Source organism: Dunckerocampus dactyliophorus, chromosome 1, assembly GCF_027744805.1.
Source record: "Dunckerocampus dactyliophorus isolate RoL2022-P2 chromosome 1, RoL_Ddac_1.1, whole genome shotgun sequence".
NCBI classification, from domain to species: domain Eukaryota; kingdom Metazoa; phylum Chordata; class Actinopteri; order Syngnathiformes; family Syngnathidae; genus Dunckerocampus; species Dunckerocampus dactyliophorus.
Genome location: NC_072819.1, coordinates 51,409,811 through 51,434,412, shown reverse-complemented (window position 1 = coordinate 51,434,412; position 24,602 = coordinate 51,409,811). Strand labels below are relative to the sequence as shown.

Below are 24,602 nucleotides of genomic sequence, written 5' to 3'. Positions count from 1 at the left end.
TTGTCCTTTCATGCACGCTTCAGTGACATCTCTTCCTCCCGCACGTGCAGCCGGCATCACGCTGAAAGACGAGCTCATCTACGGTCATCTCCGTCCGTGGCTTGGTGAGTCCAAAAATGCGGAAGCCGAGTTGCTTTCATGTTCCAAAACACTCAGGAAGACAGACGGCTACTTCCTGTGTCACGGCTGCGCTCAGAGGAGAAAAATAAGCCTTGATACACGAGAACAGGGGTGTATAAATGGTATTTTTGTAATCAAATACAGTCAAACTTGTCTATAGCGGCCACTAGAGGGAGTCTGCAAAAGCTAAAAAAGGTCGGATAGGTGAAGTGTAGTACATATGTACTCCACAGTATGTCCCATCACGGGTCGCAAAGTTGAGAATCATCAGTTTCAATGTCATCATGATAACGACCACACATGAAAAATGGATGCTCTTGTCTCCCAGGCCAGAGTCTGTTACTCAGCAACGGGGAGGCGTGGGCCCGCAGGAGGCGCCTCCTCACGCCAGCGTTTCATTTTGACATCCTGAGGAACTACGTGGCTACGTTTAACACCTCAGCAGACACCATGCATGTAAGGCAAAAAGACGCCGAGGGGGAGTCAGGGGCTGCGTCTCGACTGGCACGCTTCAATACTTGACAGACGCCGGAACAACAGGCTTTTATTGCTTAGAATGACCTCACAACAGGCACAGTAACCCCTCACATGGACCCACGCCCAGCTAAAACTCAGCTCCCCGAGCACATTCACAGCAACGCACACAAGCATGAGTCATATTTATGTCTTAAATGGCGGATTTTTGCTTATTATGTCTACGATATTGGGCGATGGGGTGTTATTTCATATCTAGAGGTCTCTATTAATGTTAAAAAAAACATTTAGGAGGTCATAAACAGGTTTTCTAAGTCTTATATGTCTTATTTTTTCTTATTGTGTCTACTATATTGGGTGATGGGGTGTTATTTCATATCTAGAGGTCTCTATTAATGTTAAAAAAACATATTTAGGAGGTCATAAACAGGTTTTCTAAGTCTTATATGTCTTATTTTTTCTTATTGTGTGTACAATATTGGGTGATAGGGGTGTTATTTCATATCGAGAGGTCTCTATTAATGTTAAAAAACATATTTAGAAAGTCATAAACAGGTTTTCTAAGTCTTATTATGTCTGCTATATTGGGTGATAGGGGTGTTATTTCATATCTAGATATCTCTATTAATGTTTAGAAAAACATATTTAGGAGGTCATAAACAGGTTTTCTGAGTCTTATTTTGTCTTATTATGTCTGCTATATTGGGTGATGGGGTGTTATTTCATATCTAGATGTCTCTATTAATGTTTAGAAAAACATATTTAGGAGGTCATAAACAGGTTTTCTAAGTCTTATTTTCTCTTATTATGTCTGCTATATTGGGTGATGGGGTGTTATTTCATATCTAGAGGTCTCTATTAATGTTTAAAAAACATATTTAGGAGGTCATAAACAGGTTTTCTAAGTCTTATATGTCTTATTTTTTCTTATTATGTCTGCTATATTGTGTGATAGGGGTGTTATTTCGTATCTAGAGGTCTCTATTAATGTTAAAAAAAACATATTTAGAATGTCAAACAGGTTTTCAAAGTCTTATATGTCTTATTTTTTCTTATTATGTCTGCTATTTTGGGTGATAGGGGTGTGATTTCATATCTAGAGGTCTCTATTAATGTTAAAAAAAACATATTTAGGAGGTCATAAACAGGTTTTGTAAGTCTTATATGTCTTATTTTTTCTTATTATGTCTGCTATATTGGGTGATAGGGGTGTTATTTCGTATCTGGAGGTCTCTATTAATGTTAAAAAACATATTTAGAAAGTCATAAACAGGTTTTCTAAGTCTTATTTTGTCTTATTATGTCTGCTATATTGGGTGATGGGGTGTTATTTCATATCTAGAGGTCTCTATTAATGTCAAAAAACATATTTAGGAGGTCATAAACAGGTTTTCTAAGTCTTATATGTCTTATTTTTTCTTATTATGTCTGCTATATTGGGTGATAGGGGTGTTATTTCATATCTAGAGGTCTCTATTAATGTTAAAAAAAAACATATTTAGGAGGTCATAAACAGGTTTTGTAAGTCTTATATGTCTTATTTTTTGTTATTGTGTCTGCTATATTGGGTGATAGGGGTGTTATTTCATACCTAGAGGTCTCTATTAATGTTAAAAAAACATATTTAGGAGGTCATAAACAGGTTTTCTAAGTCTTATGTCTTATTTTCTCTTATTATGTCTGCTATATTGGGTGATGGGGTGTTATTTCATATCTAGAGGTCTCTATTAATGTTAAAAACATATTAAGGAGGTCATAAACAGGTTTTCTGTGCTCTAACTATGAAAGTATTCCATGTATTCAAATTCACTGATCACAGTCGGGTTTGGAACCAATTAACTATGATAAACGAGGGATTACTGTACTGTACTTCGTCGAAGAATCACTTTGGTGTTGCCATTTTAACTTTGGTGCGTTCAATAGCGGCTGAACAAAGTGCGACATCTGAACGCTGGTGCATGTATGCTGTACATTTCACCCGTTTTATCACGCATTTATCTAGATATTACCACTCAAGGTGAATGAAATGGCCTATTTTTGGAGAAAAAAAACGGGTCTCACTTTACAGTAAGATACACAAAAATACGGCAGTTACTGAGGAACTCATGAGTAGTGGTTGGGGTTGGGGTTCCTCATTAACTACGAGCATCCATGTGAGTGTACGGGATTCCACTGTATTCCGTTTGAGACAACGTATGAACGTGTTGACCAGAGGGGAACCTTGAAGAAACAGGGGGTGCGTTTCCCTTTCCCGCAGGAAAAGTGGCGACGTCTGGCGGCGGAGGGTCGCACCACCGTGGAGATATTCGACCACGTCACGCTGATGACTTTGGACAGTTTGCTGAAGTGCGCCTTCAGTTACAGCAGCAACTGCCAGGAGTGAGGATGCGCCCCCTCCACATGTCCCCCACTGAACCCCCCCCCCCCCACACACACACACACACACACACACACACACCCCGTGGTTGCGTGAAACCTCCATGTCTCTGCAGGTCCCGCAGTGAGTACGTGTCCGCCATCGTGGAGCTGGGTGACCTCCTCATCGAGCGGCGCCAGAACATCCTGCATCACTGGGACTGGGTTTACTGGCAGACGCGGCAGGGGAAGCGCTTTAGGAGGGCTTTAAACGTTGTGCACAGGTAACACACTCACGCACGCGCAGACGTTTGGCGTACAAATACCACACGGTGACATGGTGACCTCCTGCAGTTTCACGAGGGAAGTGGTTCAGAGGCGCCGTGCGCTCATCAACCGGTCTGATTCCACCTCCGCCCCGCCCGGGAAAAGGGATTTTGTGGACATCATCCTGCTCTCCAAGGTTTCCACCGCATCGTGACGCAGACACGCAAGGAGCATGACATGACCAAGATGCTGATTGATGCACGTTGCAGGACGGAGACGGACGCGGTTTGGCAGACGAGGAGATCGAAGCTGAGGCCAACACCTTCATGTTTGCAGGTGAGGCGCGCAAGTCAACAACCCGTCACAATCGACCACGAGCGCCTTCCTTTGCAGGTCACGACACCACGGCCAGCGCTATTTGCTGGACGCTGTACAATCTAGCACGCCACCCACACTTCCAAGACAAATGCAGGAGGGAGGTGCTGGAGCTGATGGGGGGGCACCAGCACCAGGGAATAGAGTGGTTAGAAGAACACACCTTGAAGCTTCCAAGCACATACCGTGGAGTTTAACCTGATGTCCAACGTCCTTACACAGGGACGACCTGGCCAACCTTCCTTTCACCACCATGTGCATCAAGGAGGCGCTGAGGCTCCACTCGCCGGTGCAGGCCGTAACCAGGACGTACACCCAAGACATGCCACTGCCGGGGAACCGGACCGTACCAAAGGGTGAGGCCACACTAGTCACAAACAGTGAGTTATTTTTGGTCCTCCTACACCTTCTACCTCCGCCAGGTGCCATCTGTTTGGTGAGCATTTACGGGACACACCACAACCCCGACGTATGGACCGATCCACATGTACGCGGTGAAAACACCTTTCTTTATCACGCCGTCGTACAGTAAATGTGTCGTCTTTGACTGAGGCTGTGTCGTCTGGACCAGGAGTTCCGTCCTCAGCGGTTTGAAGGCGTCAGCCACGAGAGTCGCTCCTCCCACGCCTTTATTCCCTTCTCCTCAGGCCCCAGGTGCTGCTTCGTCAAGATCTCCTCTGCACCTTTCTACGCTCGTGTGGTAACGAGGTGTGTTTGCAGGAACTGCATCGGTCAGAAGTTTGCACTAGCGGAGCTCCGTGTTGTCGTGGCATTGACCCTGCACAGGTTCCGCCTGAGCACAGGCGTGAACCCCAAATCTGGCTCTGAAGAGGTTCGCCGTCTTCCCCAGCTCGTGCTGCGTGCCGAGGGCGGCCTCTGGCTGCAGCTGGAGCCTCTGAGCCCGGCCGACATGGAGGCTGCACACAGCGCGTGAAAATGCGACTGATGTCACGTTCATGAAAGCAAAAGACAATCTGCACATATCCAAATGGAGCCACGGAACCGTTGGAATAGTAAGAAATAAGCAGGGCTTAAATAGGGATGTCTAAAGTGCGGACAGTCTAAAAATGGAATTTGACAAGAAAACTAAAAAAAAAAAAAAAAAACTACAACAGCAAAAATGAAAAATCAGCAATAATTTTTTTTTATGAGAAATATTTTTATTGAATTTTGACAAAGTAAAAAACAAATGCACACAATGTTTGCTGGTAGTTTAAAAAATCAGCAATAATTTTACAAGAATAATCTCAAAATATTAAGAGAAAAAAGTTGTCATCTAACGAGGAAAACAACACGGGGAAGAATAATGTCGCTTTAGTAGCACGAATTTGAAATATTTTTGCTAAAAAAGGATGAGAAACAAACAAAACTAAGAATAAAGTTGAATTTTTTTGTTTAAAATGAGGTTGGGGGAAAAGTTGTAATATTACAAGAATAAAGTCAAACTATGATGTTAATAAATGCATAATATCACAAGAAAGAAATTTACAAAAAGAAAGTTGTTGGAAAATTAAAAAAAAAAAAAAAAAAAAAGCAGCAGAAATTGAAAAAAACGGCTGTAATTTTACCTGAATAACATCAACATATTAAGAGAAAAAAGTTACATTTTCACGACAGTAAACTTGTGATACTGTCTGAGAAAATGACATTTTAACAGCATAGAGTTGAAATATTAAAGAAAAAATACATTTTTTGAGTCATAATATTATGAGAAACAAAACAAAACTTTACAACAGAGTATGAGGGCCACACTGAGAAAGACAAATCAGAGTTTTCGAGACTAGAGTTGTAAATTTACGAGAAAAAAAGTCAGAATATCAACAAAAGCAAAATCTATAGTGGCTGTCATTCTAAATCCTTTGACTTTTGCCCCCAATGCCCCACTGTGTCCAAGAACACCAGTTTCTAGTCAACGTAACGTAACATAACATCAAAAAGTTTGAATGAATGAATAGAAAATGACATAAGTTAAAATAAGCAGAGAGATTAAAGATGAGTAAGTACCAAATGGAGTGTTATTAGTGTTCACGTGTCAGCTTTTTGTCGTTACATTACGCCTTTTTGTTCTTTATTTTTGCGAGCATATGGACATGCCAGTTTGTTTGAGTGTCTTTGTCAATAAAGTTATCTTCAAAAGTATGACGTCATTTCACCGGTTTTCCTGAAAACCTAACTTGAGGACTACGAATTTTCCAGAAAAAAACAATCAGACTTGCCTTTTAAACATTTTAAATGAAGTCAAAATTATTTATGTGATTTCTGTCGTTGTTGCTAATTAAGCTGTACTTTTCATTTAACGCGTCTCGTGAAGTGTTTTTTTTAAGTGTGTTGTTGGGCGGGAGGTGTTTGCCACAGCACCGGTTTCCGGAAACAAAAAGTTCTTCATCACTTCCAAGGTGAGTATCTAAAACATTAAAACTCAATAGTTTTTAGGATTAAATGTACTGCTTTAATAGCTGCTATGTTCCCCAGCTTGGCCGAAGTGTCGAGGAAGATGCAGGCGTGGCTGGCGGTTATCTCCGTCATCTTAACCGGTTGCTGCACTGGTACAGTACATTTGTTTTTCAACTCTTTTAAACCAGTTGGAACGTACGGTTTGGGGAACCGACGTGTTTACTGTAGTTTGTTTCAGAGGGTTTATGTCATTATAAAGTCGCGGACAACGTTAGTTTTACATTGGCCACTTACCGAGCTAGAAATGTAACAACGGGAGCCTAAGTGAAGTTCAACGAAAAAGTGAGCATCTTCTATTTAAAGAAGAGCAGAGCACAAAAAGGGTCGGAAAGCTTCGAACCTGTGCAGACGTGATATGACCCTGGCATCTTGTGAAAAGGTCATGAACTTAGCCGCGTCTCAATTCGCGCACTTCCTAGCATTGTCAGTGCGTAAGTGCTCTCACCTGTCCTGCCAAATGCAGTGCGACGTCAGTACCCGGATGATGTACTCAACACGCCCCAAACGGTGAGTGTCCTGATGGATAACCGCCCTCAAAGAGTAGTGGAAGGGGAGGGGCTGCAATTCCCAATAAAAACAAAGAGGAAGAACGACAGACACAGTATACTTACTGATGGAGGTATTCTATTTGAGACACAGCCCCGGATGTTGGTGACACGTGTGCCTCCTTTCAGGGTCAACCATTTACAAAAAGGTGGGCGATGAAGTGGTCCTCAGGCCAGATGCGGCCCCTGAGGCCGGCCCCTTCACCAGCATCATGTGGAAGCACGGAGATGACATTGCCATCCAGTGGGAGGGTGGAAGCACGGAGGGGTATCGTCAGTTCAAAGGTATTGAATCACATTTGAAGGCACAGACAGGCGTCGAAGAGGAATGCTCAACTTATTGTTCGTAAAGCTCGCGCTACGCTGAACCACGCCAGCGGGGAGTTGACCATCGTGGGGCTGACGCAGGATGACAGCGGGAGATACACGCCTGAGATCAACTATGTCACCACCACGCCAGCTCATCTCCTAGTTCTCTGTAAGTGGACAAGCCACACACGCTCCCTGTTCCTTGTTGGAGAAATGAAGATGACGCTCTGTTTCTCTGTTAGCGTCCGTCCCCGAGCCCGCTGTCTTCACGTCCTGTGATGCTGAGCTGACAACGTGCACTTTGACATGTGCCGCCAACACCGCAGACGCCGAGCCCGTGACCTACACCTGGAAGTTTGGCCATTCCGTGGAAAGCAACTCGTCGAAGGAGTACAGGATTCGAAAGGTGCTTTGCTGCAAACTGAACGATGTCGCGTTTAAAAATGCTAAATGCGAAAACCTCTCAGGACAGTTCAAGAGCAGGCGACATCAGCTGCGAGCTGCAGAATCCAGTAAGCAGAAAGGCCAGTCGGTCTACTCCAAACCCATTCCTCACTGGTGAGCTATCGCAAACAAAAGTCGGGTGGAAGGACTCATCAGGACGAGCAGAAAACTTGCCTGTGTTTCCACAGTGAGCGGAGACGGCATGAAGTTCAACGCAGGACTGACAGTGTTCATCTGTCTGGTGACGGCAGTGGTGCTGCTGGTGCTCTTGCACAAGTGTAGAACAGGTGAGACGTCAAAACCATCATAAGTACCGTTTTTCACAACAAACAGGGCCCTGAGGTTGCACAAACTCTACCGTCATCATCATGGCAGAAACTCAGAACATCCACACGAGCGGGTGGCGCTGTGACTGACCCAGAAGTGACCGATGCATAGCTTCAGGGCGTCAACTCCATCATTTTTGTGGCCAATCGTCAGACTGACCGGCAAAGTTTGTTAGCATGCCACGCCCCCAGCCCATGGCGTGGGGTAAAATGCTTCACAATTTGTCGTCCTCCATCTGTCCAGCAGCTATGTCTTCATTTGGGGCTGGTTTGGTGGAAGTCCCTAGGAGGGGTTCATCAAATAGGACCCCCGGTCGTCATGTACGTTTGTAAACATGGCTTCTTGGCGCTTTCATGAGCATCCTGTCATGACTGAATCAGTGATGATCCGTGAAGCTGGTGGCAAGGGTTCATTTGGGAAAAGTACATACTGTAGGGGGCACTGCTGAGCGAGTTATGTGGTTCATGTTTGTAGGAACACAGTTTTCACTGGGCCCGACCACTTGCAACTTTGGTGAGTTTTCATACGAGTTAAATTTAAGTTTGTCGGGATTTTTGGTGATTTTTTTGTAGGTGTGTTGGTGTCTGCCTGTGTGCACACTGGAACTTCACACACTGCTTTCTCAGCCTGCTTAGGGGCGTGTCCAATGTTTCAGAAACGCCTCAATCCGCCTCAATCACAGGGGGGTGAGTGGGAGGAAAAAACACCGCTCGCCCTCATTATTGAGTCTTCCCCCTCCCAATACGCCTCCCCTATGCCCCCTTCCAGTGTGCAAGACAACTGTTGTCTTTTTTTTGTATGTTTTAATTACCGTAGATGGATGACTTCCTGTAATTATCCTCCTGTGGGGGAAACCACAGTCCCACTGCGGCCTACTGGGCGTGGGGGCACACTTACTTACTTACTGACTTGATTTGACGTGCTTGTTTTATGTTTTGATATCTGTCTTCTTTTCATGCAGGCTTGTGGTTCTTCCAAAAAGGTACGCATCACAGATGGGAAGTGATCTATGTGATGTGATGCTATGTGGTCAACAGTTGATTTGTGATTGTTTTTTGCTCCTATAGAATCCAACCCATGGGAAGCAGGTTGGTATCCACCCATGTTTGCTGTGTGCTCCTCTTCATGAAGAGATGTCACACAGTTGAGCTTTCACGAAGATTTGACTTATGATTATGTTTTTTCCAGACTTCTGGAAGAGGCGGGAGACGCGAGGTAAGCATCAGCTGCTGTGTCGTCGTTCTTTATCCTTAAGCTTTTCCTGACGATCACGCGTCTGTAGACGGGGGTGCTGTGGAATCCAACGGCAGAACAAGCCACCATCAGGAGACCACACGGGTGGAAGGTGCAGTGTTACTTCAGACAAACACAACTACACACTATCCCACACACCTCGACCTTATCATCACCTTGTCTTTGGCAGAGGAAACAGCGATGACATAGACGGCCGTCACGTGTCATGGGTCGTTTAGCAGCGAGTGTGAATGACGGCGGTGAGTGTGAATGAGAGCACGCACACAGCATGCGTAGGACGCCACTGCAGCCTCAACGTGAAACAATACTAGGAAATCCTGCACTGCATACCTGACACGGGCTGGCACCCAGCAGCATCAGTGTGGGGAGGGAATGTGCTGATGACATGTGGGGCGGGGGGGAGAACAATGGTATCATTGTGCACTTGTGTGCAGTGATATTCCCCCGCACCTGACTTGATTTAACACTAACGTCTTTTTACTTGCAATGGTGTTATTTTTTCATCCAGGATATGGGAGCTTCATTCCCTCCCCGTTTTACCGTACAAAAAGACCTGCAGCAGGTTTTTGTCCAGTATACCTTGTTTTGAAGCGGTTTTCAATTGTCTAATAAAAGACAGACACAGAAAAGGGTGTCACTTTCAAATGCAGCCACTTGGGGGCGCCATGTTGAAATGTTTTACAGTCGTACCACGAGTACCAGGGCCGCACTGGGAAACTAATCACAGATTTTGAGAAAAGAAGTCGTACATTTATGAGCAAAAACTGGTAAGTTCATGTTGTAGGCAGCTGTGAAAAGGGGGGGACTTACAGTACAGACCCTTTCCAAAAAATTAGAATGTCATGGAAGAGTTGTTTGATTTCCATAATTCCATTCAAAAAGTTAAACTTTCATAGATTATAGATTCAGGGCCCACAATTTAAACGATTTCAAGTGTTTATTTGTTTATTTTTACATAATTTGGGCTTCCAGCTCATTAAACCCATGAAAACAGGAATTCAAAAAATTAGAATACTGTGAAGAAATCAGCCCAAATTTTGCAGGGCATGAATGTTTTAAACTGAGTGTCACACACTAATCATCTACTAAACTCAAATCACCTGCACAGGCTTCCCCAGGTGTCATTAAATTGCTTCAGTTTGGTTCAATTGTCTCAGTTGGGTTCAATATGGGGAAGACTGCAGACATGACAACTGGCCAGAAGACCATCATTGATACCCTCCATAGGATGGGTAAGCCACAAAAGTTCATAGCTAAGGAGGCTGGTTGTTCACAGAGTGCTGTGTCCAAGCATATCAATGGAAAGTCTAGAGGAAGGGCAAAATGTGGCAGGAGAAGATGCACCAGCAAAAGAGATGACCGTGGGCTTCAGCGGATTATCAAACAGGGAAGATTCAAGAATCTGGCAGAGATCCAGAAAGAGTGGAATGAGGCATTCAGACGCATCCAGGAGATGGGCTACAACTGTCGGGTTCCTCGGGTCAAGCCACTTCTGAACCTGAGCCAACGTAGGAAGCGTCTCCACTGGGCCAAGGAGAAGGACTGGACTGTTGGCCAGTGGTCCAAGGTCCTCTTTACCGATGAAAGTAAAGTGTGCCTTTCATTTGGGAATCAAGGTCCAAGGGTTTGGAGGAAGACGGGTGAGGAACAGAACCCAAGCTGCCTGAGGTCCAGTGTGAAATATCCACAGTCCGTCATGATTTGGGGTGCAATGTCCGGTGCAGGTGTTGGTAAACTCTGCTTTCTTAAATCCAAGGTCACTGCAACAGTCTACCAGAATGTTTTAGAGGACTTCATGATTCCTTCTGCTGAGGATCTGTATGGAGATGCAGATTTCATCTTCCAGCAGGACCTGGCCCCTGCCCATACCGCCAGAAGCACCAAAACCTGGTTTGATGCCCATGCCATCACAGTGCTTGACTGGCCAGCCAACTCACCGGACCTAAACCCCATTGAGAATCTATGGGGTATTCTCAAGAGGAACATGAGGGGCACCAGACCCAACAACAAAGAAGAGCTGACAGCAAGCATCAAGGAAATCTGGGCTTCCATAACTCCCAGGCAATGCCACAGGCTGATTGCTTCAATGCCACGTGGCATCGAGGCAGTGATTAAGGCAAAGGGATTCCCAACCAAGTATTGAAGATTGACATATCGTTTTGAAAGTACCATATTTTGATTGATTTGATGTGATCCTAATTTCTTTTTTTTCCTGCAAAAACTGAGAAGTAAATGGTGATTTCTTCACGGTATTCTAATTTTTTGAATTCCTGTTTTCGTGGGTTTTATGAGCTGGAAGCCCAAATTACGTAAAAATAAACACTTGAAATCATTTAAATTGTGGGCCCTGAATCTATAATCTATGAAAGTTTAACTTTTTGAATGGAATTATGGAAATTAAACAACTTTTCCATGACATTCAAATTTTTTTGGAAAGGGTCTGTATGTGTCCTTTGGCCTTGGGCATGTGTGGGGGGAAGTGACGAGGGAACACTGATCTACACTGATCTAAACGCTAAACGGTCACCTGCTGTGTTTTGCTGCCACATTATAAATAAACTTGCCTGAAGAGCTATGCTCTATTTTCCCTCTCACACATGTGACACAGTAACAGCTTGGAGATCGGGAAGACCTGGGTTGGATTCTCCCCTGGGCATTTCTGTGTGGAGTTTGCATGTTCTCCCCGTGTGCGCGTGGGTTTTCTCCGGGTACTCCGGCTTCCTCCCACATTCCAAAAACATGCAGGTGAGGTTAATTGACGACTCCAGATTGCCCATAGGTATGAATGTGAGTGTGAATGGTTGTTTGCCTATATGTGCCCTGCCATTGGCTGGTGACCAGTCCAGGGTGTACCCCGCCTGTCGCCCGAAGTCAGCTGGGATAGGCTCCAGCATGCCCCCGTGACCCTAATGAGGAAGAAGCGGTATAGAAAATGGATGGATGGATGGACATGTGACACCATCACACCTACACTAATATTAACGCTTTATTCTCATACATTTAACGCTTTATTCTCTAATCTTTTTGTTGTTGTTGTAAATGTAAAAAAAACAAAAAAAAACTCAAATTTATGACTTTATTCTCGTAAATTAAAAAAACTATTCTTGTGAATTTACAACTTTATTCTCGGAAATTTATGACTCATAAATAATATTAAAAAAAAATTCGCGTAAATTTAAAACTTTATTCTCAAATGTATGACTCTCGTAAAAAACAACTTTATTTCTCGGAAATTTACAACTTTACTCTTGAGAATAAATTTGACTTTATTCTCATGAAGGTAAAAAAAATAAATATTGTAAATTTACAACTTTTATCTTGTAAATGCATTACTCAAATTTACAACTTTATTCTCATAAATGTATTACTTTATTCTCGTTTTTAAAAATTCCTTGTAAATATACAACTTTATTCTTGTCAATTTATGACTCGTAAATTATAAAAAAAACATTCTCGTAAATGTACAACTATCATAAATTTTAAAAAAAATCTCGTAAATTTATGACTTTATTCTCGTGAATGTAAAAAAAAAAATTCTCATAAATGTACAACTTTATTCTTGTAAATGTATGATTTTATTTTCAAAATCTCCGGTTATTTTTTCCTTCAATGTAGCCCTAACATGCCGTCAACAAAAAACGGCCAGTAAGTTGAAAGTTGAAACTGCAAGGCTGTGACACAAAAAAAAACAATGACAGTAAAAATGTGATTTGCCTTGAAGACATAATAAATGTATTTGATAGTATATGCTAATATACACGTATATATCAATGTAACTGATGCATTTTTTATTACATGTTTTTATTGTCAAGCTTGTGTTTTATGCTTGTTACTTTTTGACACTTGCAGTGTAAGTTGAAACTGGAAAAAACCCAAGTCTGAGAACATGCAACACTTAAAAAAAAACAATGATAAATAAAACTAATCTGAAGATTGGCATGTAATACAAAAATACAAATGTATCTTAATATATTATTTCTATTTTATTGCTGTACACTAGGTCCCCAACTTACGAACATCCGACTAGCGAACACTCGCCGATACGAACACAAGCCGACTGGTCTATATTTTATTTTATTTTGCATTGTAGTGCTTAGGCTGCTCAATCAGTACAGTGGATTTCTACTGCTACTGTACATGCTTGACCAGTAGAGGGCACTGTGACACTGCTAATGGGACCAACATAGGCATCTACTGTATATGTATACACGTACATGTAGTACCTATATCATTGGTAATATTACCTTTTCCCCTACTTAAGAACGATTCGACTTAAGAATGGTCGTCTGGAACCAATTGTGTTCGTTGGTTGGGGACTTAGTGTATATATAATTGAAGTTGTTTTCCAATATCCAAACTTCAAGTCAGTGTTCTACGCACACATCCATGCAGGAGCTGCTTCACGTCTGCAGCTGCAGAAAGATCTCAGACTTTTCATTTAAAAAAAAAAAAAAAAAAGCAATCATCCGCTGAGGGGTGCTGACCAAAACACAGCATGAAAACCAAATGAGAAAGTCCAGCACAGCTGAGCAAACAACACAGACTGAGACAAAGTGTTCCCATTTCAAGGCAGTGACTCCTCAGAAACCACACGGCAAAGACAATGAGACCAGCTACATTTCATCCTTTTATTCTGAAAACAAACAAAAATCTGGTTCCATTTGTTTTACAGCAATCGGGCAAGTTCACAGATATCATTGATCAGCAATATTCCAACATCAATTTACATTTTCACATATAATCCTACTCATTGCTTCCATTAGTAACACTACATTCCCATCATGATCCAGCACCACTCCTGGGGGGGTCAGAGCAGCCAAAATGGAAAAACTTCCAATGTGGGCTGAAAATAAAACAACTCAAGATCCTTTATTCATCTTCAAATCCCACCTGTTTCATTGCATTTGTAGCTAAAAACTATTAACAAGAGCATTTGGTGAGTTCGTGCACCTGACATGAGTGCTGGGAATCAGAACTTCTTTACAACGTGATCGTCCCTGCTAAGAAAATTAGGATTAGGATTTAGCGTGGTGCCCTCATGATCGTGCTGACACAACAGCAGCTCATCCTGGCCATCGTGAGGGAGGGGTCCCCCAACACTGACGTTTAATGTCATTAAAAGTGCATTGGATTAAAAAAACCTTTCATACGTGACACCTGTATCAGCTAGCAGGTGAGGCACTCGAGCACCAGAAAGGCTCATTCAAAAGGCTTAGACGTTCCTCAGAGGTGCAGGACTTATGTCTTGGCATTGTTGCTGCTGGATAAAGGTTCCGCTTCAGCAGCGACGTTGCTGAGCTCAGGCGGCTCGGACCGCCGGCCTGCCCTGCCTTGGTTCCTACAGTGACGGATGATCACGACGGCAGCGCTTACGAAGTAGATGACGGTGAGCACGCTGAAGTAAATGAAGTACACCAGGAACTGGAAGAGAGGACACCCAGCCCAAACCAGTGGAACCATCAATCATTTGGATTGCTTTTGTTTTCCTGATTTCTTTCACACTTAAATGTTTCACATCAAACAAATGAACAGTTTTCTCTCTTAATAATCAAAAGTTTCATTTAAAAAGTGCATCAAGTGTTGACTTGTGTTGTCATTGACTAATATTTACATTTGTTTGATGATCTGAAACATTGAAGTGTGGCAAACATGCAAATAAAAACAAAAATAAAAAAAACAGGAAGGGAGTGGTTCACCTGACTGTGCACATCCAAAGCCAGGCCCCGCCTATCAGCAAATATCAGGTTGATGATGGTCTTCAGGATGGTTCCTAAGAAGGTGTTGATGCCAAACACCAGGGCACAGAGCTCCTTGGTCAGCGACGACGCTATCTGAAAACTACACAGCAGGACAGTGAGGTCAAAGGTGACAGCTTTTGGTCGTGTCTTGCTGTAAGACGTCTCATCTAAGATGTTTCCTTCATGTTGCTTTCACAGAACACAGTCAAGTACAAAGTCAACAACTCTGGACCAGTGGTTGGGAACCTTTAGCCTCAAAAGAGCCACTGGGCCCGATTCCTCCAAATTAAAAGCCACCTGGAGTTGCAAGTCCTTTTACATAAAAGGGCCCATCTGTCCAATATTGTTGGCAAATCTTTGTTAGTGAGCTTTCGTGTCCACCTCACAGCTGTGGCATATCAAGATGCTGGTGAGACAGCACCATTCATGCCTTAGTTTGGCCACAATAAAAAGGCCACTCCAAAATGTACTGGGGGTGATCGGGAGGAGTCCAAAATCTCCTGTGACCCCCATTTGCCTAAAACACGGTATACACCGATCCAGAGCATCCCAAACATGCCCAGTGGGTGACATGTTGGGTGAGTATGCGGACCATCAGGCCTGTCACGGTAACAAATGTTGCGGGTCAATAATTGTGCTACAAGTTATGGGCGATATTCGATATTATTGGCAACATTTGTGATACCATTTTTTTTGTGAAATTATTTTCATGAGGTGTAATTCACATTTGAGCCACTAGATGGTACTCAAGTATACTTTGACACATTTTTTGCTCTTGTGACAGCTCAAATATGTAAACTATACCAACATAAACAACACAAATGTTTTGGGGTTTTTTACATCAAAATAATTGATTTACAAATACAACACCATGAACTATCTACAATTGTCACATTTGGAACTGACGTGTGCACGCATGCACGTGCTTGTGTGCATGTGTTAAAATGTCCCTACAATGTGCACGCTACACTCCTTCACGCTCTCTCACTTCCTCCTTCCTGTCATGTGTGTTTTTTCCCATCCACTTGATCTCTTCATGAGCTCTGATTAAATGCACTTCTGCCACCTTGTGGCCATTTTTATGGCTTCAAATTGCTCTGAAATCAAATGCATGAGTGGGGAGTTGTGTCATCCTTTGCCTATAAAAGCTGTATAAATACTTTGTTGAGGTTTATAAAAACGTGTGACTACGTGTTCGGAGTCCAATGAGTTGAACTGCACATTTTTGCGTGGCCTTCTATTGTGGCCAGCCTAAGGCATACCTGTTCTGCATCTTGACACTGTGACAGGTGTGGATGGATTTGTCAACACTGTTTGACACAGATGAGCCTTTTGTGTCCATCGAAAAAGTTTGACATCTTTGAGTTCCGCTCATGAAAAATGAGAGCTAAAGTGCTGTGTTTGCATTTTCCTTTTCTGGCTTCCTGTTCCTCCTGGCAGAGTGACAAGCCACACCTGTTGCCACCTGGCAATTAGTCACGTTTCTTGAGGTCGCCCTTTGCACCAGTTAGATGCGGGATTATTCTCTCCTGAGCTGTCGTGTTGCCACACTTCCCCTTCTCCACCATTGTTCTCCTTTTCCGTTTCCACATTGTTCAGTTATCTTTGCTGTATTTATGCGTTGAGGCGAGCCCCATCCTCCCCCTCCAGATCCCCTTTCTCAGCGTGGCATACGTCTCCAAAAGTTCTAACCTTGCATTGCGGCGACGGCTGTAATTGGTTGACCTTTGGTCCATCATTTCCTGTGTTGATACAACTCATTCAGAGGGTGAGCGGCTCGCCTTCGCAGGCGCCTTCTCCGTTGATTTCAGGGTCAACATTTGCAATAAAAGTCTTGCAACACAGATTAGTTCCACTTTTAGGACTGCTTTCGCTCTCTTCAGTTGCCGTTGTTCATGAGCGACAAAGGAAGCTAACAAGCTAAATTGTTGACCAGCGTCACGGTGTCTCACCGGGAGACACTCCCACTGGCACTCAGGCGGAGAATCGCACGGCACGCACTCGGCTCATGACGGTGTCAGAAGGGACGGCATAGTGACTACACAGGAGCATAGACCAGCTTTCAAATATCGAGATTTCCTTTAAACACGATATCAAAAGCAAGCATGTCGTTCATATCCAAATACTGTAGACTGGACATCGTTTACACTCGGGAGCAGCTGTTAGCTTTGAGCCACACACGCCTTCGCTACACTGAGCGAGCGGAGATACGGGGTAGGAGAGGCTGCATAGCGGGAGTGAAGCGCCAACAGCGGAAAAGACGGTATAGACCATGTTTAGCATCTGTTTAGCATATTTCACTTTTTCTATACTCATTTCAAAAAGAGAATGGACTATTTTATTTCAGAGGCTGTTTTTGTGCGGATACAGATGTTTCCAGCATTCTTCATTTGATTCTTATTTGTCAATTTATTAAAGAGATAGTTTGGATTTTTTGACATGGTGTTGTATGACATCCGCATCAGCAGTGACTGGACCCCTCTGGCTCCCCACCCATTTTGTTCCGTGAGCAGAGTTCTGGACGGATTTCAGTAAGGAGGAGCCTAGTTCGTTAGTTGCTGGGGTTACTTAAGAGTTTGGCTTCTGAAAACAACATGCGTTCAAAAGAGTGATACATTTGCATCACAAAACCGTTGCTACCAAAAGAGTCAAACCTCTCAGTCGCTCGCTGTTACTTCCTCTCTGTTGGTATCACTATGCGCTCTCGCCCGTCCATCGTTGTGCGTGTGTGTTCCACAGTGTTTACATGCACGGTGGAGACTGCTGCGACTGAGGAGACACACACACACAACGATGGACAGGCGAGAACAGAACAAATCAGCTGATATCGGAATCTGCAATAAAGTGCTTGGCGATATCAGTTTATTGTCCTCCTTCCTACTTATTCCATCAAAGATGCTCTGGACTTCCCCAACAGCAGCAACAATTGCTCAAAACATTTTAGCTGGACCTGGTTTTAGAAGGGCTTATGGGCAAATACATCTGCACTCACGTGGCAATGGGCACCAGGAACTGGTGGAAGCCCCTGAAGAGGACGTAGGACACGTAACAGACCCAGAGGTTGTCGGTAATGCCCATCAGCAGCAGAAGGCCAGCCTGCAAGGCCGTGATCACAGCGATGACCAGCTCTGACCAGATATTCCACCGGATTTTCACAAAGCCTGCGCTGAAGGCGGCCAAAGCGCCTGCAACAGAACGACCATCAACTTGCAGACGGTACACACGTTGGTACACTGAAGCTGGAGAAATCTTACTCAGTAGGGTAGAAGCAGCCTCCACACCTCCGTTGTAAACGTTCTTGTTCTCGGTGGATATGGAGAAGTTGCTCCACAGGATGTGGACGTAGAACAACACCAGGTAGTACCCCGTGGAGTTGAACACCCACCACAGGGACCACAGTCGCAGGTTGGGTCTATACACCACCGTTCTCAACTCCATCAGCATCTGCACAAAGATGGAATCCTTCCAGCGGGATGCAGAACAGGGCGTCAGGGCGGCGGTCAACCCGCCACCCTTAGGATTCATCTGGTCTAGTTCTGCCTTGCTGGCGACTCGTGCCGCCACCTCTCTGTGCTCCTGCTTCCGTGCCTGGTTGAAGAACAGGGAGCGCCGTGGCCAGGGCAGGCATAGCGACAGCACCAGACCAAAGCTGACAAAACCCAAAGAAATAGCGCTGAGGGTGGTGTACGTGATCTTGCCCACGGAGATGAAAAGCTGTCCGAGCACGGAGCTGGTGAACACTCCCAAGAGGACGGAGGAGCGAGAGTAGCTGGCCACGCGCTGGTAGAGGCCAGGAGTGACCAGGGAGAAGATGTAGGAGGAGTACGCCACACGGCACGCCATCGTGACGCCGTAGAAGAATTCCATGAACTGCATCTGAATGAGCGAGGTACCCAGGAACAGAATGAGCCAGATAACCACCTGACTGACACCCTGGACGACCAGAACTGGTTTGTAGCGCAGAAGATCGGTCAGCAGGAAGGCTGGAACCAGCACGGCCATGTAGGAGTACGTCAGCACCGGTGTGATCTCATTGGTCACCTAAAATTGCAGAAAGGCCAGGAAAATGTCATCAACTTTGTTTCTGCAGGGAGGATTTTTTAGGTGTTGCATGAAGAGCAAGTGGTGGTCAAGTAGTCTTACAGCATCACTTCCTGCAGTGGCCGTCCATGAAGCTTTGTAGATGGCTGGTGAGTGGGCCAGGGAATGAGTTCATTAGCTATAACTAGATGATTGCAATGAGTTTCACCCAGAGTTCCTCAAGGCTCTGGATGCTGAGGGACTGTCTCGGCTGACACGTCTCTTCAACACTGCGTGGAAGTGGGGAACAGTACCTCTGGGTTGGCAGACTGGGGTGGTGGACCCCCTATTCAAGAAGGGTGACCGGAGGGTGTGTTCCAACTATACTCCTCAGCCTCCCTGGGAACGTCTATTCCAGGGTGCTGGAGAGAAGGGTCCCACCGTTAGTTCCAACCTCGGCTACAGGAGGTGCAATGTGGTTTTCGTCGTGGTCGTGGAACAATGGACCAGCTCTACACCCTTGCAAGGGTACTTGGGAGTTTGCCCATATGGTCTACATGTGCTTTGTGGACTTGGAAAAGCCATTCGCCCGTGTCCTTCATGGTGTCCTGTGGGGGGGTACTCTGGGAGTACAGGATTGGTGGTGCTACTACGTGCCATTGGGTCTTGTACAACTGGAGCAGGAGCCTGGTTGGCATTGCCAGCAGGAAGTCCAGCCTGTTTCCGGTGAACGTTGGCCTCCGCCAAGGTTGCCCTTTGTCACCAATTCTGTTCATCATTTTCATGGACACAATTTCTAGGCGCAGCCAAGGCGTCGAGGGAGTCCAGTGGCTGGACTCCCCCTACAAGATAGGGGGAGGAGCTCGGAGTAGAGACTCCTGGGTATGCACAGCCAGGAGAAGGTCCCAGGACAGACCCAGGACACACTGGAGGGATTATGTCTCACAGCTGGCCTGGGAACTCAGCGGAACTGGAAGAGGTAGCCAGGGACCAGGAAGTCTGGACTTCCCTACTGAGACTGCTGCCCCCACGACGCGGATAAGTGGAGGAAAATGGATGAATTTGTGGTTTAAAAGACTTCTCCGGTGATGAAGTCACATCCTACTATGCGCCCCGGAAATGATCCTATTGTTGTTGCTGCGGCTCGTCTGGTACCAATGAGTGACACCTGGTGTGAGTAACCAACTTCGCTGTCGTCCACTTTAAGTAATAATTAATATTATTAAAACAAATTTATTTTATTTGGACCAAACAGCACAAACAAAGACAAAAAAATGAGACCATTTTGGTTCCATGCAGAGAACGCTGGGTGGCGATGACATCATCACCTGATTGTGTAACCGCTGGCAAACTAAATCTTTAATAACTCAAAAAGTATGATAGCACAAGCGTTCATTTTAATTGTACAAAACATTAATTTTAACTGCACTAATGTGGCACAAAAAATGAGACTATTTTGGTTTCATTCTGAGCATGTCGGAGGCTAGGTGAGCTTTGGTTGACAGTCAAACTTGTGTATAGCGGCCACTAGAGGGAGTCTGCAAAAGTGGCCGCTATAGACAGGTGGCCTCTATAGACAGGTTGGCATCCAGTTTGAATGTTGACCAGTAGAGGAAAAAAAAAAAAAAGGGAAAAAAGGGGAAAAAAAATAATGTTTACCAGTAGATGGCACTGCGGATAAAAGTTGTACAGCACTACTAGGCTTGTTATTATCATGGTTCATGGTTTTAATCCTGAACATGCATGAGTCAAACAGTAGCACATCACATAGTACAATTCACAATTTTGCATGTCCAAAAAGGAGTAGTAAGAAGCAAAGCTTATTTAATCCTACCCCTCATCAGTTTCACATCAGTTGCAATACATTTATTCACCTCTTGTTCTTCCAAGTGTACTTTGTAGGTCTACATGACAATGTAGTGCAATCATAGCCAAGGTTTTTACTTACTAAAAGGAAGCTAGAGGCTTAATAATAACTGATCGAATATATCCACCACCCACAGAACAAAGCTGTGCTAGTAATGTCTTACGTTTGTTTTTAATATTTTACTTTTTATATGGCAGAGTGTCATTACAGCTTTAGTTCATCAGGAAGTGACGGGAAGTGACGGTGGGCGTCCCGAGCAGGAGAGCTAGGCTCAGTGCTAGCTGTGAGTTTGGAGAGAGTTGGGAAGTGTGTTTATGTTGGCGTGGATGTAAAGTCCTGCAGTGTTCTCCGCTGTTCATAAAGCCATTAAAGTGCATCGGCGACGTGAGTCTCTCCTTCCCCACAACAAGCGGCATTACAGTATTGACCAGTGCACACCAGGAAATAAACGGTGTCACTTGTTACAGGCATTGGCTGGACAGCTATGTAGTGGGGCTTGTTTAACCTTTGCCTTGTGGGCAAGCAGGAAGGAGAGACGATGCTGAGAGATGTGTGTGTGTTCTGAGCTGCTGTCTGGTGGCCGCGTTCAATAAATAAAGTTGGCAGAAGCAACAGGAGAAGTTTCCTTCTTTGCTTCGGAGCTGAATAACACTGACAAGTTAACAGACTAGTAGCGAACGGAAAAGAAGACGGCTTTGTTTGTGTCGAATACAGAAGATGAGGACTTTGATGGATTTGTGGATGAGGATTGATGAAAAATAACGTGAGTACATTCTAAAATACTTCAATTAAGTACAACCAAACTCAGTTTTGCTCCCGCTGCCGCATGCATGCTAGCGTATGTTTTTTTTTTTTATTGTAGCGTCGCTGGGAGCACGTCCTGTTTCCCAGCCTACTTTGCGGTAATGTTTTGGTGCAAATGCTCTTAAAGTTACGTGTTTGACCAGGAAATAGCAAGCTCCAAAGAAGTTTGTGTGGATCTTGTGAATGATTGTGACTGAGCTAGGACTCAGTAATTAAAGTCTACACACGACGGCTTCATTGATTGAAAAACAAAACTTTTTCATGCATGAAGCTTCTACTTGAGTCGGTAATTTGGCCGCTATATGCAGTCAGATATTGACCAAGGGAGACAAAATGGGTGGCCGCTGGCCGCGTTGGACGGGTGACTGCTATACACAGGGTCTATAACATGTAAATTTGCTGCGGGGGATTTTTTAGTGGCCGCTATAGGCAGGTGGCCGTTCTATAAAGGTGGCCACTAAGACAGGTTTGACTGTATCCCAAAAATGAAAGCAGAACAAACGTAGCACTAAAAATATGAGACTATTTGACTAGAGTTTTGAGCGGGGTGGGGGGGCCAGCTTCACTCAGGTTCTTGTGGACACCAGGCGTGTGGACGATAACTTCATCGCACAATAAATGAAAATGAACTGGAAAATCAATATATTTCCATGCGCATGCGTGTGTCCCGCCTCCAAACAGGCAGGAAGAGTTTGACTGGATGAAATATTTTCAGTCTCTGTTCACTTTTATCAAGAAACCCCCCCTCCCCCTCCCTTCCGGGCAGAAAGACCACCAAAGACCAACTTTACTGTTGAAAGAAATGACAAACATAATCATGATCAAAATAAACATGTGATTTCTTTCAAAAAAAAAATCTGTATTTTTGCAGAGTTCTGGTGTTCAAATCAAACGTTCCCCTTCCAATAAGAGTTAGTCATAGTCATTCCCTAATACTAACATTCAAACCTGACCCACTTTCAGAAGAGGAATGTGAGCTTTCACCACAGTAAGATGGATCATTACTTCAAAAAGGTCACCCGGCTCAACTACACGGAGACAACTGTTGCCTTGCAGCCCACATCAATAAATCCATTTTCCACCCTTAATTGCTTCTTGTCCAGAAGTGGTGCTGTAGTCGTAAGGCAGAAGAGTGTTACTGTATGTGGCAAAGTACGTGCAATCTGAGGGCTCTACTGACCTGCTGCTTGGTGAAGTTCTTCTCAGTGCTGAGCAGATACGGCGTAATGAAAGGTTCCCCCGGCTTGACGGATGCCATAAACCCGTAGAAACACAAAAACACAATGGCACACATCCACTTTCGAGGCCCCTCGGCCTCCTCCGGGAGACGCTTAAAAGCAGCCGGCTCCTCAGAAGTACAGACCGCCATCTCCAGCGCGGCATTTTCATGTCCTCCAACGTCTTGAGCTGCGGGCACCTTCTGCTCCATCTCAGTCTCCTGCTCTGCTGTTCCCTCCGCAACCATTGTGTCAGCTGATGTGGCAAAGTGAAAACACAACTTGGTCAACTCTTCAACCTTGTTGGAATAGTGTGTGTGTGTGTGTGTGTGTGTGTGTGTGTGTGTGTGTGTGTGTGGTTAAAATGCTACATGCCGTCACCCTCACACACACACAAGATAATGTTGACCTTTGCTTCGTTAGGCGCTGCAACAATGTGTGACAGCGAGCTTAGGCAGCCGCCGGGTCAGTTTCATTGCTCACCTGAAACAGAAAAACATTCACTTCATTGGGAACTCTTCTGCTTTCTATTCAAAGACTCAAGTCCACTTCAGCCAAACTAAAAATCAAACATCAGCATATGGCAACCACTTTAAAGGGCAAAACGTGTTATCTTTTTTGGTGAATGAAACAACTGCAGGATAATACAGTACAGCGAGGAACGTCAACGTAGCTTATTATTATGTGGATTTGAAATAAAACCAATAGAAACCAGACCGCCAGTCACGGTACGTGTCTGCAGTCAACTCTCCGTGGATGAAGTTCCACAAGCCCGCCTTCACAAGTACGATATGAGTCATTTGCCATTAAAATACAATTATTTTTAAAAAATTATGTGATTAACAAAAACATTCCACTCGGGAGAGGAGCCCAGCAGTCCGTTTGAAAGGGAATAAGCAGTAAATACGCCTCAATACTGTACAGCTAGCTGGCTAACGATGCAAATAAATACGGCAGGAAGTTTGTAGGGTTGGTTGGCGCAAAACGCACGACACGTTCCTGACGGTAGGAAGGCGACATTACAACAGCCTCTACTTCCATTTACATTTGAACACGGTGCTTTAATAGCAAATTAAACTTGCGTTTCACTTACTTAACCTTACATACCTCGTGTATTGATTCACAGTCTTCGGCGTTCATTGGATGAGCGCGTTTTGTTTTCGTCTCAAAGAATTGTGGGGAATAGAGTTTGAGAGTGGAAATGGCCGCTCATACTACAGTATGACATTACACGAGTCTTCCATAGGTGGCAGCAGTGTACCGAGAGACACATACTACATAACGCAGGGGTACGCACACTTTTTCAGCCTGCGAGCTACTTTTAAAATAACCAAGTCCCAAAGATGTACCTCCTATTATAAACATACAACATATATTTATAGATATATATTTACTATATTTATAAACATGATTATTTATGTACATGTAGATCAGGGCTGCACACGACTTTAGCATGCAAGTTACAAGTCAACATGATATGTAAAATATACATTATAGATATAGCCATATATTTAATATGGCTATAAAGATCATTACACATAATTCCCCAATAGTTTTGCATATAACCTAACTAGTATGTCAATTATTAAAATAGCTACGTAGCGTTCATTATACACACAGTTCATGTATTAAGTCCAGTTATCTAACTGCAAGTGCTAGAATTTGCTATCAAACATTACAGATATAAAGGAAATGAAAATGATTATGCAAAATACAATGCAGCCGAAGTCAAGGCAACATATTGAAAATGCTCCTGCAATGGGCACATTTTCCAGTTATACATGAAATAATAGTTTAAACAGGCAGAAATTTAGAAAACGCGAATTTCTATAGTGGAGTTCAGGACGCGAAGTAACGCCATCAAACTTGACTTTTTTTCTACATAACTAGCCGTTACAAATGAACGCACCGCTTTTGTTATAGATAACGGCATCTTACCACCGAGTTGGTTTATCCATGGCCAGAATAATAAAGATGAAAGTAGCATCTCTGTGTGCAGCTTGAGACGTCTGCTGTCCAGTTTAATCTTTGC

At 44.1% G+C, this 24,602-nt stretch overlaps 3 protein-coding genes across 23 annotated transcripts in view; 2 read left to right on the top strand and 1 right to left on the bottom strand.

Moving 5' to 3' along the window:
• LOC129180232 (cytochrome P450 4F3) overlaps positions 1 to 5,124 on the top strand; it is a 7,162-nt gene extending 2,038 nt beyond the window's left edge. For 4 of the 9 annotated variants that reach the window (XM_054774496.1, XM_054774486.1, XM_054774507.1 and 1 more), the window contains 8 exons: positions 51 to 104; positions 449 to 576; positions 2,852 to 2,973; positions 3,087 to 3,233; positions 3,304 to 3,412; positions 3,486 to 3,739; positions 3,814 to 4,078; positions 4,163 to 5,124. In XM_054774496.1, the coding sequence (XP_054630471.1) occupies positions 51 to 104; positions 449 to 576; positions 2,852 to 2,973; positions 3,087 to 3,233; positions 3,304 to 3,412; positions 3,486 to 3,739; positions 3,814 to 4,078; positions 4,163 to 4,525 (1,442 nt within the window). In that variant the 3' untranslated portion in view covers positions 4,526 to 5,124. The remainder of the gene's footprint in view (positions 1 to 50; positions 105 to 448; positions 577 to 2,851; positions 2,974 to 3,086; positions 3,234 to 3,303; positions 3,413 to 3,485; positions 3,740 to 3,813; positions 4,079 to 4,162) is intronic. The other 5 variants (XM_054774551.1, XM_054774543.1, XM_054774515.1 and 2 more) reach the window with 5 other exon arrangements.
• LOC129180318 (lymphocyte function-associated antigen 3-like) lies at positions 4,549 to 19,198 on the top strand. Of its 4 annotated transcripts, none has more exons than XR_008570136.1 (12): positions 4,549 to 6,137; positions 6,720 to 6,875; positions 6,943 to 7,068; positions 7,142 to 7,305; positions 7,367 to 7,457; positions 7,532 to 7,630; positions 8,632 to 8,652; positions 8,738 to 8,758; positions 8,859 to 8,885; positions 8,953 to 9,015; positions 9,094 to 9,163; positions 11,539 to 19,198. XR_008570136.1 is itself a non-coding variant. In XM_054774702.1 (12 exons), the coding sequence occupies exons 2-12, from the start codon at positions 6,086 to 6,088 to the stop codon at positions 9,111 to 9,113; spliced, it is 840 nt and encodes a 279-aa protein (XP_054630677.1). In that variant the 5' UTR covers positions 4,553 to 5,987; positions 6,064 to 6,085; the 3' UTR covers positions 9,114 to 9,744. The 4 variants fall into 4 exon arrangements, 2 of the variants coding, with proteins under 2 accessions (XP_054630662.1, XP_054630677.1); XR_008570134.1 differs by having other exon boundaries at positions 4,550 to 6,137; positions 11,533 to 19,198; XM_054774702.1 differs by lacking the exon at positions 11,539 to 19,198 and having other exon boundaries at positions 4,553 to 5,987; positions 6,064 to 6,137; positions 9,094 to 9,744.
• On the bottom strand, positions 13,539 to 24,602 carry slc19a1 (solute carrier family 19 member 1). Of its 10 annotated transcripts, none has more exons than XM_054774600.1 (7): positions 24,509 to 24,602; positions 22,980 to 23,053; positions 22,534 to 22,826; positions 17,917 to 18,703; positions 17,655 to 17,847; positions 14,621 to 14,762; positions 13,539 to 14,345 (listed from the first exon to the last, which is right to left on the bottom strand). In XM_054774600.1, exons 3-7 carry the CDS (start codon positions 22,816 to 22,818, stop codon positions 14,163 to 14,165), a joined length of 1,590 nt encoding a protein of 529 aa, XP_054630575.1. In that variant the 5' UTR covers positions 22,819 to 22,826; positions 22,980 to 23,053; positions 24,509 to 24,602; the 3' UTR covers positions 13,539 to 14,162. The 10 variants fall into 10 exon arrangements, with proteins under 10 accessions (XP_054630575.1, XP_054630623.1, XP_054630566.1 ...); XM_054774648.1 differs by having other exon boundaries at positions 22,966 to 23,053; positions 24,509 to 24,601; XM_054774591.1 differs by lacking the exon at positions 24,509 to 24,602 and adding an exon at positions 23,678 to 23,760.